Below are 13,409 nucleotides of genomic sequence, written 5' to 3' on the forward strand. Positions count from 1 at the left end.
CTCTGCATTCCCTGGACGTTAGGAGAGTGTTAAAGTTTTATCTTGATAAGACCAAAGATGTTCGTTGGTCAGACCAATTGTTTATCAATTATGGATCAGTCAGGACCGGTCTTGCTACCTCCAAACAGTCCATCTCTCGGTGGATTGTGTCCTGTATACAGTTGTGTTACCAAAAGGCTAATAAGACCTTGGGGGGTAAACCTAAGGCTCATTCCACCAGGGGCAAAGCTGCCACGACTGCTTTGCTGCGTAATGTTCCGATTGCAGAAATCTGCAAGGCGGCCACTTGGAAGTCGGTCCATACCTTTGCTGCGCATTACTGTCTGGACGCGGATGCTAGGGCAGATGCTCAGGTTGGGCAGGCTTCGCTGCGAAATTTGTTCGCACAGTAGTGGTGTTATTTTATGATCTTCTCCACCGCCGTTTTGGTGTGGGGATGGGCTTGCCATTCTATTCACTAGATTATGACTATACACAGAGATCCCCTACTACAGAAGGAGTAGTTTCTTTTCTGTAACTCCAGTTCTGTAGTAGGGGTATCTCTGTTATAGTCATAAGCGCCCGCCCTCCTCCCCGGTGGAGAGATGAATGTTAATATAATGAATGCTACAGGTCTGGCGTGCTACGCCTTCAAAAAGAACTGAAAGTAAAGGGGACCTGCTGTGCATTCTGGGATACTGGAAAAGTTCTGGAAAGTTTTCTTAAAGGCACAGTATCCTGTTCTGAGCCACATAATGGCAGCCTATGGGGCTTGTCTGTCCATTCCTTCCTCTCTATCATTCCAGAGGCTTTTGCTGGAAGAGGCAGGCCTTTTCTCTATGGAAAGAGCTGGACAGGCAGTGCTGTTTGTGGTTGATGGTGGAATTCTTTCTAGTTGAAGTACTGGACAGTGTAGCCTGTGGATATAGGCTGCATTATCTGTCTTTGAAATTCTCTCTTAAGTGTAGATGCAGGTCTGCATGACTTTACAACTTAAGAGATCATTTTTTATTGCTCCAGGGTCCGCGCACATGGGCGGGACTATTCACTAGATTATGACTATAACAGAGATACCCCTACTACAGAACTGGAGTTACAGAAAAGAAACTACTCCATCCTTTTCTGGTGTGAGGCCCTGGATGCTGGGAGGTGTAGTTCACTCCGGTTTTCTTAATGTTTTTGCAGTCTAATCATACACCTCTCAGTCATATGGGAATAAAGAGAAGGTGAGGATACAGAAGTGCGTGTTCCCCTCACTCCGGGACCCCCTTGATGACAGAGAACCATAACACTAATGCTATGTCATTGGTTTTGAAGGTGTGATCCTGCATTCACCCTACACTTAATGAGATGATCGTAATCACAATACGATTTCCGTTGTAATCCCACTTTGTGCTGTCAGCAATCAATTAATAAACCTGAATCTTCTAAGACTGTGGAGCTTAATAGCCAGGAAACAGCCCTAGGAACAGCTGTTGAGGGCTACTGTACCCAGAGGCAGAATGCGGGGTGGTGAAGGGGTTGCAGAGAACAAAGTGGGGTCTGCTTCACAAAGATGTTTCCATGAGTAGGCTTGACACATTTGTTTTGCACCTGGCTTGCTACTACATTTTAGGGGTAAAGAATTCAGGAGTAAACTAGAAGTTCAACAAGAGAAAGTCCCATAAACCTTGTGAATTACGCCCAGTGTGATGTTGTAATTTGCCTAATGTTGTGAGGTCTGATTCAGTGAGTGTTCTAAAGCTTTCTCTTGTATTTCTCCTGGAATTCAGGAGGAAGTAAGGAGTGCAAGAGGAAGTCAGAGCAAAATCTTAGTGAATTAGTTCGAATGTCCTGGGCTTTACAAGTGATTCTCCGGTCAGGCGGATGAAGTTGTCTTAGATTGGTCAATGCTCACCAGAAGCATTGTGATTCATAGTTGCAAGTGGTATGCAAGAGGGTCTATTCCTCATAGTGCAGTGACAGTGAATCATTTCAACTAGAGTGACTAAAGACATTTTTTTACATTCACTTCAGCAGTCATGTACAAAGTAAGCACCAAGAAGTCTTCCTGCTTTCAAAAATTTATATTGTGGCATAAATTTAATAGTGGCATTAAATTCATTACTTCTTAAAATGCCTTGTTCTAAGTAGTCAATGTACCTAGTTTTGAAATAATGTCTCTTTTAGTTTTGGTATGTTAACCTGTTCTTTTATTTATAGGAATGGGAGATCCTGCCTACTTTTATGTCAATTTGATTTTTGTTTTAAATGGACTTCTTATGTCCTTATTCTTTTTATATGGAGCATATCTAAGGTAAGGCATCGTTTTTGTTTCGTGATTACCGTCTAAGTATTTTATGGCTACTTATGTATAAAAATGTTTAAAATATATTGTATTATTCCACTAATGGAAAGTTTTTTGGTTTATTATTACATATGTGTATCATCTTTATTATTATAAAGAAGCAATGATAGGAGCTATATATACAGCCGCCATGATAACAAGGATACACAGAGGATGACCTCGATTGACTGTGAACAGTTTGTTAATGCCCTTCTTTCTCCTCAGTGAATGCCTTGGTGTGAAAACACAATCATCTTTACTGTTCTACATGTAACAGAAATGTATGTATAAACTAAAATAAATTATAAATGTTAAAAGAGAAATATTAGGCAGTCTCTCAAAATGATGGCATGTTATACATTGGTCAATGTTTATGTTGCCGATTTAGAAGGCGACAGCTGAATTAAACAATGGCAGTGCAAAGCTGGGGCAGCCAATCATGGAGCCTCATCCAGAAGCTCTCTGGGCCCCTGGTAAAGCCAACACAAATGGTGTAGGACTGGCTGCCTTATTTAGGTCGACCGGACCACTTCCTCCTTTATGAAAGACAGGCATGTGAACCATCGACGTCTTCCCATGCAAGTTTCCTTCATGTGGTGGAAGCAATCCCAGTAGCGTAGGGACACTTGTAGTGAGGTTATGGAGATGTGTTTGTAGTTTGAGTGTACTTTTCTCGTATCCACATTTGTTAATGATAGTTTTGCCGTGCTGCGTGGAAATGGTAGAAGTCCCTTCAGAGTCTTTCTTCTCAGCGATGGAAGCTGCCTCAAGGAACAAAGCTTCGCCTTAGTCATTGGAATCTCTGAATGTGGCTGAATCTTCCTCGGTTTATGTGGTGTACATGTTGTCTGTTGCTTCTCGACACTGTTGCTTGATACTTCCCTGTGCCATAACTAACAAAGACCAATCACATAAACTAATTCTTTTTGCTTTACTTCACTTGCAGAGGGTAACAAGAAATGGCAAAGCCAATAGGTCTTGCATTAGAGACCTACAAGCTCTGCTAAGTCTTTTTTTCTTTCCAGTCAGTATGAAAGGAGTTGCTTACAGCAAACACAAAAGCTTTCTCTGGAAAGTACATTTGAAAGAAGAGGCTGACAGTGCTATGCCTAGGCAAAGGTTTGGAAAACAATACCATCAACAGTTTTCTGGTTCCTTTCGTAAATGGCAGGAGGGTGTGAAGCAACACATGCTGTAAAGCCTTCTCCTGCTCTCTATCAAGAGATATGCCCAGATCCAAGTGGGAGGATACTACAATGTTTTTTTGCAACGTCACCCACATCACGCAGATGAACTATCCACTGGAGCAAAAGAATCTGATTGTTGCGCATATTCAAGAGAAACCTGTCTTTAACAAAGTCACATTTAAAGTGACAATACCTTTAAATTGCTGAACTATAAAGTTTACTTCCTTTGAATTAAAATCTCTCAATCAAAATGTGGGTGTTTCCACCGCTTAAATTAGCATACTCAAAGCTTCTGTATATAAATATCACAACTTGAGAATTTGCAGGTCATCCTGTATATTAAATTTGATGGCAGTGCGATCTTTCCAACAACGGAGACAGGATGTATGGGCTGAATTAGGAGCCAGATATAGAAGAGCGTGCTATAATCCCTGCAGTGATAGCAGAAAGGCTGCAACAGTGACCTCCAGAAAACTTACATACATCTGAATAAGTCAAAGGTAAACCAGTCTGTTGGACACTGGGAAAATGCTGTAGATAATTTAGGAGATCCCGAGCTAGATAAACACAGAAGAAGCAACAAATGCTGGGAGGGGTTCAGACAGGACACAGTGATTACCATCCATCGGGCCAATTATGCCCATCTAGCTAATTTCATCTTCAAAGCAGGTGACATACATTTAGCCATTTTCTGGAGTGATTTCCTTCTCGGTGGCTGTTCAGGAAAGAGCTCTCACCATATAGCAGTTGAATGACAAGTTAGAGAGAGTCGGTGGGGGGGAGCTGAGAACCAGCGATAAGAAGACAATGTGAAAGAAAAAAAAAAAGCAAGGCATGTGAAGGAGCAGGCACAAGTGAGTGAAAATAGGAAAGGCATGAATAAGAGGAGGCATAGACTAAGGAAGAGTGGCGCAGTATCTGCCACAGCGCTATTTAGGCGGTTAGTCAGCAGGGCCGTTTCTACCACTAGGCAGGCCTAGGCGGCAGCCTAGGGCAGCAAAAGGTGGAGGAAGGCCGGAGGCCGTGGCAAAAAAATTAAACCTCAAAAGTCTGGAAGCACTTACAGATATAAATAAAGCAGGTACCCGAGTTGAAGCTCAAATTCAGTAACGCAGTTAATCAGCCCAAAACATTCGTGAGCTTGGTCGAGGCTGGGCAGGTGTGCTTTCTCCCCATATCTACCATCAAAAATTAGCTGCGATTCTTGATGAAGGTCCTTGCATCCATGACTTTCTCAAGCGCAATCCCCGTGTAGTTCCCTCGATGCCAGGTAGCGTAGCGCCTTCAATTCCAACGTCGACGTGACGTCACGTTTGGCGCCACAGGCGGAGGCTGTGTGCGCGGCTGGCAAGAGGCAGAGCGAGAGTTCCCGCTGCAGCCTGCAGGCCTGCCTAGAGTGCCTATCAGGTACCGGGGGAGGCCGGGGTGGGATCTGGGTCGGCTGCAGCAGATTTTAAAGAAAATATAGGGGGCTAAAGGCCTGGTCAGTTAGTTATAACCTGGCCCATGCTAAGTATTAAGTAAAGTAAGCAAGCAGTAAGTTGAGCGGTTGAGTCTGGAGCTAAGGTGGGTTTGAAGTGCGTGCAGGGCCGGCTCATTCCAGGCACTAAAACCATAGCTGCCAAGGTTTCAGAATGCTATGTGTGATGTGACCTTTGCATAATTTCAGTATAATTATGACGCTTGAGTGATGTTTCAGGGACTATGAGTGACGCTTTCTGGCAAGCAACATAAAGATGAGGGAAGCACAGAAATTTCAGAAAATGCACTAATTTCAGCAACGAGAAACACTAAGAAGATTTTAAACGTACTACACAGTACCAGAAATTGAAGGGCACTAATCTAGTACTCTTACAGATACTCAGTGGGGGTGGCAAAACTTACTTTACTTAACTCTGTTCTTGTTGATCTGATCTTCATCCAGGCAGCCGTGGCGCTATGTCTGACCTCGGCCATTGACTCTGCAGCAGGCTAAGGACTGCCTTGTGCCACGTACCACGGCAGTCATTTTCGGTTTGCCGCTGGTGCCCGTGAATTCAGGCAACTTGTCTGAGTCCTCTCCTGGCATCCGCTGCACACGAACCAGACGCGTGACGGTGGGTCATAGGTCATCACTCTGACCATGCCCTACACTGCACTCTCCCGGTCAGCCTCAGCAATACTGATTTGTCTGCCTGAAGTCCGGCCTGTGCTAGCACTACGCTCAGCACTGCTGGAAACAGCACTAGGCCGATGCGAGCAGAGCTGGGAGCTCCATAATGGTTGTGGCTGGTAGCGTCACCCCCAAACCACTGTGCTGCTGCTGGCCTTCATACTCCTGGACCCCACGGCACACTCTCTAGCAGGAGACAGGGTGTGACGTCCCCTCGCAGTGCCACGTCATGTCAGTCTGTCTCAGAGCTGCGTGAAGTGGCAGGCAGCACGGCACCCGGGAAATCTAATTGAATAAGTATAATACATTGTAGTACTGACTGCGTGGCCTTATCTCTCAGCTGCTGGCAGTTCTGCGAAGTACCACAGAGTGTCCCAAGCCTGCGGGAGCAGCACGCACAGCCACAGGCAGTGCGCTGCCTGCTACTACATTCAGGTTTGCAGGCTTCAGTGACAGTAATCATATCATGCAAATATGCGTGACAATGCATTTCAGTGTGGTGATGCGGAGCACCACACTGAAATGCATTTGTCTAACGCCTGATGCGTGATACTTGGCAGGACTGTAAAACATACACTTGATCTGAATTTTCCTAAAAGAACCAAACCATTATAAACCACCACACGGACCACATGAAACTCACTCTTTACAAGGAATTCCGAGGAAGGTGAAGGTCACGTCTCTCGCTGACTTTCCATGCCTTGTTGGCAAGCGATCTCAAGGGATAGGCATTTCAATCACTGGTAGTACGTTTAACTCAGAGGGAGAAAATCCTATTAAAGAACGTAACACTGCTTAAAAGGACTACTACTGCTCAACACGTGCATCTCACTCAATGGAAGGTCTTCTTCTTTAATAGAAGCCTATTTTAATAATGTGTGGTCCATCTCACTCACTTAAAGGTTGTCAGTTGTCTCTTTCAAAGGGAGGCCATCTAAATCACTAGAAGGCCATCTCACTCACCAAAAGGCTTTCTCACTCACTTGAAGACCATCTCTTTCAATGGGATCACATGTGAACTAATAGAAGGTCACTCATTCATTGCACATCTATATCCATCACACATCTATATCCATCATTTGAATGTGTGTCACTCATTGTAAAGGGTACAGGGAGGGATGTGTGTGCTTCTCGTTAGTGGCCTGTGGTTTGGAGTGGTGACCCGGATGAGGAGAGTTGGTTTTGGGGGAGTTTTTGAACCTCTCGTTTGTTGAACCTAGGGCACCAAGTTGGGAGGAAGAGGTTGGGGTATTGGATGTGCCCCTGGGACGGACCCAAAGGAGGATGCTATTTGTCAGAGGCCCTTCAGGAGTTGGTGCATGGACTTACAAAAAGGGTTTTGGTGGAGCGGTGGCCATGGTGCCTGCTGGTTGTGCTGGCTGTGCATTTGAGCTAGTGGGTTGGTTGAGGAGCTGATGGAGGGGTCGGTATGGAATCAAGTCACAAGACCATCAATTATACCAGGCTTCTGTGAAAAGTCAAATTATGTTCAGGAGTCGTAGGATAACAATTTTCAGGTAGAATGGACTTCTCGGTCCCTGTGGGTAAGGTTCTGTGTATAATATATTTAGACCATAGCTTAATAGAAAGGGTCAGGTGTGGCTAGTGGCTTCCTTAGTGTCCTTTGATCTGGAGTTATTTGGCATCCTCCATATTACTTGTCGTGGGGGCAGGAGATGTTTTTTGCGATGTGTCATGGCAGATGCTGTTGGTGAAATGTGAGGATCGGATGGATGGATGGAGCCCAGGTTTTACACATGGAATCGGATGGGATTATGAAGTGGTACCGCCGGCACCATGAGAGGTGAAGCTTGGCATGCCTGATCTTCGACAGTACCTATAAGTTATTACCCATTATTGCAGATGTGCATCAACGGTTGTCGTTGTATACTGCTGCCTGCTTAAAAGTTCTAGGGAAGAGTTTCAACTGGGGCCATCCAAGTGGCTTGGACCCAAGTTAAAAGGGGGGAAGGGAGAATGCCCATTGGTTTGGGGGGAAGTGGTCTCTGAGTGACTTAATGTTTGAGTGGGGATGGATGATGGGGGGGGGGGAAGTCTTTCACATCGAGGAAAGGAAAGTGCGTCCGTTATGTGGCAAAGAGTATGTGCAAGTAAGGCCACTTACATTGGTCTCATCCTCTTGCAAAGGCGCTGCCGCCACCTCCCTCTTAGGGGATTAGCAGCCTACTTCTTTATACGGCGCGGTGGTTGATGGATGCTTTAGGTTCTGTTTTCCACAGCCGTATGCCTGGAGGGTTGTGTCTACTGCAGTCATTATAATATATGTATTTCACAAATTGAAAGCTGACACTTAGATAACAGAATTAAACACGTTAATCAAATGCATTGCTCATAGATGTTTGGATCTTATGCTGCCCCTTACTTAAATGTATCTAAACTTTAGTGTTTATGTAATGGCAGGAAGACCTTAAGCTGTTTAGACCTGCCTTTTGTGCCTAATTACATCCGAGGAGCCTTCTGGGATTGAAAAAGGTAATTTGCAGTCCGCGCATCTTTCATTGGGTGATCAGTATTGTTGTTTCAGAAATGACCCAATATTGTATGAGGTTGCTCTGGCGTGTGCACTTCCAAAAAACACGTGCAGATTTTGACAGTCAGTGGCTCTTGTGTAGGTCTTCTGTAATAGTTCTCCCATTTAGGCCATAATTTTGATTGCCCAGTGCATTCCTGCGGGTCTAGTGACAGCAGTTACTGGGCCTATTGAAACTGAGGCCCAGTTTTTTAGGAGGGCATCCTAAAACCTAGTGTGAAATACTGGCGATAAGGGGAAAAGGTGGAAATTGGAGTGACAACTGATTTTCAGGAATTAGGGGTTCGAAAGCGTATTCTCTGTTGGCGGTTGCATAATAGTTTGGGAATAGGCCAGGTAAGTATTTGAGTTGAAAGTCCTTCTTGATTTTGGCATCAAGCTATCTTGCCATATATTTTGCTTTATCTATGAATTGTTATGCTAGGGATTACCATATTTCTTGACAGTGGATGATTTTGAGGTTGAACCCTCTGGGTTTAGGAATGCTCACGATTACCCAAAGGATGTCCTAGCGCTGCAGAGAAAAACTGAAAAACAGACCGCTCAAATAAGTAAAAAATAGACTCATGAAACTGAAGAGAGAAACTTTTTCAAGGATTTACAGGAGTGAAGGTTGGTGCTGTGCCTAAGGGAAGATGGGAGAGTATTCCAGTGTTTTTGCCTACCAGGGAGCAGTGGAAGAGCGTAGAGGGTGAGAAGCATAACTGAGGACATGAGAGGAAACATATAGCTGAAATAGCCTCTAAATGTAGAGGGGGCAGTTTTTCTAGAACTTAAGAATTGAAGGGGAAGTGAGGAGACCAGATTATAGTTACTGGGAATCTAAAGATCCAAAGAGGTTTCTTGAGGAGTGGGACTACCAGAGCCTGTTTCTTGGCCATCGGAAAATGTGCTTTGGCAAGTGAGTGGTAGTAGTGTTTGTGAGCACTGAACAAATCTGCGTTTCACCTCTGGCCAAATTAGACCTGGGAAAACATATGGGGTAACAAGCGCTATATAAATACAAACCTTTTTTCCTCTTCTATCCTTCCGAATTCAAATAACTGACTAACCTATCCACCACTTAAATTACTTTCATATTTCACTATACTAATTCAACACTAATCATCTATGGGTCTCGGAGTAGCATTCTGAAATCATTAAATTGATCTTAAAATAGATTTACGAAAATCGTTTCCGTTAATGTTACTGGCTTCTTACATTTTTCGGTAATAATGTGGTTATAATTTTCTAATGCAATATACAGAACTATTATATACAATATTCAGAATTAATATTGCCCTATATTTTTTCAGGTAGAATAGAAAGGATCAAAAATGGCAGACAGGAAAAAACTCTCAGGTGCTCAGTACAGAAAAAGAAAAGTGGCTAGGGAAATCGAACTATCCGAATTGAACAGGTCTATTGAAAAATTTCTACGTCCTCCAAAGAGTTCTCTTGAAGTTGCTTGGGCATCAACTTCAACCTTAGAAAAAGATGATGATACAGGCCTACCAGACAAGGACATAGAAGTTAACAGCCGAGAGCAAGAAGAACACGTAGTGGATACTGCAAAGGATAACCTTGAGAATGAAGATGGTGATCAAAGTAAACGCCCGAAAATAACTGAAGAAAGCGTTAAAATAGATTATTCAGATCCTGCTTCCTGGGAAGACTTACCAATAAGTAGAGACAAATTAAGAACTCTTTTGGTTGAAAATGGGCCATAACAAGTGAGCAAAAAAATTCCTTTAGATGAAAAAAAAATAAAGTTTTCAGCTGTATATTATAAAAGAAAACTTCCAAATGGAGAAGAAGTTTACCGTGAATACCTACAGTATTCTGTATCAACCGATAAGGTTTTCTGTTTTTGCTGCAACGTATTTGGCAGAAATTCAAGTTCAAGTACAAGTCTCACTCAGAATGGATGCAACGATTGGCATAACATATCAGCAATTCTGTCTTCACACGAAAAGAGTGTTGAACATATTATCAACTTCCATAACTGGAAGGGCCTGTATACAAGTCTAAAACAAGACGCAACTATACATAGTGTTAATACAAAAAAGCCTGAAGAAGAAGAAAAGTACTGGCATCAGATCTCAGAGAGGGTAATATCTCTTGTAAGAGTTCTAGGTGCACAAAATGTGGCCTTCCGCGGCAGCAGTGATAAACTTCATGCTCATGATAATGGCAATTTTCCTAAAATTGTGGAATTGCTCGCCATGTTTGATCCTATTATGAATGAACATCTCAGGAGAATACAAAATAAGGGTAGAAGACATGTACACTAGGCAACATTATTCAAAATTAACTGATCCAAGTGCTATCAAACGGTATCAAAGAGAAAATCATTTCATTGGTTAAAAAGGCAAAGCATTTTTCAATCATTCTTGATTGCACCCCAGATATCAGCCGCATGGAACAAATGACCATGATCATAAGATTTGTGGACATCGTGCAATCTTCAGGAACAGAGTCATTTCAGTCTTCTGATGAAGAATTCCAAGAAAGCAGCCTTGTGCAAATAAAAGAACACTTTTTGGGATTTGTACCACTACCCGCAACCACAGGTGAATCAATGAGTCATGTTCTGAGAAATCAGCTCAAAAGCTTGTCATTGTCAATTGAAGACCTATGAGGTCAGGGTTATGATAACGGGAGGAATATGAAGGGCAAGGAAATAGGTCTGCAGAAGAAAATTCTGGCTATTAACCCCGTGTGCCTTCTATGTCACCTGCAGTTCCCACACCCTGAACCTCGTGGTAAATGATGCTGCTTTGTGTTGCACTGAAGCAACAGCCTTTTTTGATGTTATACAAAGATTGTATGTATTCTTTGCTGCGTCTCTACGTCGATGGGATATACTGAAACACCATATACCATCTTTGACTATAAAACCTCTGAGTGATACTCGGTGGTCAAGCAGGATCGATGCCTTAACTCCCATCAGTTACCAATTACCACATGTGCATGATGCGTTGTTTGAAATTACTGAAGATTCAACTCTCAAAGGCTCTTCTGGTACCATGACAAAAGTTGAAGCTGAATGTCTTCTGTACAGCATATCTTCATTTAAGTTTGTTGTGGCAGTTGTAACATGGCACAGTATATTATTTCAAATCAATTTGACCAGTAAACTGCTGCAAGAGAAGCACTTTACTATTGAGAAAACAGTAAATGAGCTTAAAAATACAGAGGAGTATTTAAAAAACATGAGGAGTGACATGGAATTTGAGAGAGTTTTGGTTGATGCTCGAGAGCTAGCTGAAGAAATCAATATTGAGCCAATTTTTCAGCGAGTAAATTACGATATTGCAATATTGGACACAGTAATTAGTTCTGTAAAAGAAGGATTCACATAGTTGAATGAAATTGCAAGATTATTTGGTTTTCGGTACAATATAAGTGACCTCAAGATGAAAACTTCAAAAGAACTCATGGATTTGTGTATTAAATTGGAAACAGCTCTAACCCAGCGTAGACCTGGAGAAACCCTATCTTTTCTAAAGCACATTGACGCGGCAGCTCTCTGCTCTGAACTTTCAGGAATAACTCGTCGAATACAAAAAAATGTGAAACCCAAATATGTGCTGAACTATCTGAGCCAAAACAAGTTAGAAAATGGTTTTCCTAATTTGTTCGTAGCTCTTCGTATCCATTTGACTTTACCGATATCAGTGGCAAGTGCGGAGAGGAGTTTCTCAAAACTCAAATTAATAAAAACCTATCTGCGCAGTTCCTTGAGCCAAGACTCATAGGACTAGCCACAATTTCAGTAGAAAAAGACATGGCTTACCAGCTTGACATTAGAGATCTTGTTAAAGACTTTGCTAAAATAAAGGCAAGAAAGGTATCATTGGATTAAGAGAAAGAACCCAAAACACCATTGAAGTTAGAAGAGAGAAAGTTAGAAACAAAATAAAATACCATGAACAGTGCTTATTTAGTTATTTAATGTTTGATGTGTTTTTTGTATAATGTTGTATACAAGTTCTTTTATATCTGATGCATTAATTCTTCTAGCCTGGATGATAATGGGAGGGAGTGATGGTAGTAAAAGGGAGGGGGCGGCATTTTTCAATTCTCGCCTAGGGCGGCAAAACACCTAGAAACGGCCCTGTTAGTCAGATCATGAGAAACTGATGAGCCCTAGGACAAACTCAGCACTGCGTTATTCACACTGCAAGCTGTGTTGCAACCTTGTCATCCGCTCTTTTGTTCAGTACAGTAGTAGTTCTTTACAGCACAGTAAATTGCAAGCTCGCAACTGGTGCTTGTGCAGCACTGCACTTTTTTAGACTTTCGCAATCCAGTTCACTCTGCCAAGCCCTCACACCACCGCACATACAGCGTATCCCTCACAGCAAAACATGCACTCTCATGGAGTGTTTGAGGAAAAAGAAAAAAGAGTTCCTGAGCACTCGTGGAAGAAACGATGAAGCCAGTCACAGAGGTGGTAAGGGGCTATGTTCCATGAGAGAGACAAAAACATGCTGGAAAGGTTAAAGTAAACAGTGCTAGCAAATACAGAAAAGTAGGTGTGAGTGATAAAAACAAAAAGTCAATGGTACGAATGCATTGCTGGGTAAGCTTTCAGAATTTCCCCAGTATGTCTTTGCAACCAGACATCTGCAATACCTGGTAGACTTCGACCTAGAAATGAACTTCAAACCTACCTAAGTACTTACAGTCATTCTGTCTTTCATTTCACCTTAATGCCAAAAGCAATTTGCAATCTTTCCAGTTTTACAATGACATACACTTCCCAATATTTAGAAACGCAAAGAACATCTTAATGGTCCATGCCCACAATTTCCTCTTGGTTTCTTTTTGTGGCCATCAGACACAATTATTGGGCCTTAGTGTTTTAGTGTGTCTTGCCATGTTCAATAGTTTTGCATTTTGCATTTCTGATTAGTTTTTCTTTTAGCCAAAGTTGGATTTTCAATATCTTAACACCTCTCAGTGTTTGTATTGATCACTTTGAAAGTGTTGTTTTTTCATTTGTTTTATTTGAACTTTTAATTTCTCACCTTCTCTTAATGGTGGCGCCTGTTTTTTTCTGGCGGGGACCTCCAGATTCAAAAATACCACTGTAACTAAAATGTTCTATGGTTTCCTACACTGAACATAGAAGCCCCTTCTGACTTGCTACTGTAGGAGCTGTGTGTTACTTTGGCTTTTTCCTCGATATTGTACTGTAATAGACACTTCTACAACACTATTGTCACT

General features: G+C 42.4%; 1 protein-coding gene across 1 annotated transcript in view; it reads left to right on the forward strand.

Moving 5' to 3' along the window:
• The window catches only part of DPY19L1 (dpy-19 like C-mannosyltransferase 1), a 519,970-nt gene that overhangs the window by 160,044 nt on the left and 346,517 nt on the right, over positions 1 to 13,409 (forward strand). Inside the window, exon 6 of the mRNA XM_085607487.1 lies at positions 2,182 to 2,275. Coding sequence (XP_085463613.1) covers positions 2,182 to 2,275 — 94 coding nt within the window. The remainder of the gene's footprint in view (positions 1 to 2,181; positions 2,276 to 13,409) is intronic.

The sequence above is a fragment of the Triturus cristatus genome, chromosome 5_2, assembly GCF_964204655.1.
Source record: "Triturus cristatus chromosome 5_2, aTriCri1.1, whole genome shotgun sequence".
In the NCBI taxonomy this organism is placed as follows: Eukaryota; Metazoa; Chordata; class Amphibia; order Caudata; family Salamandridae; genus Triturus; species Triturus cristatus.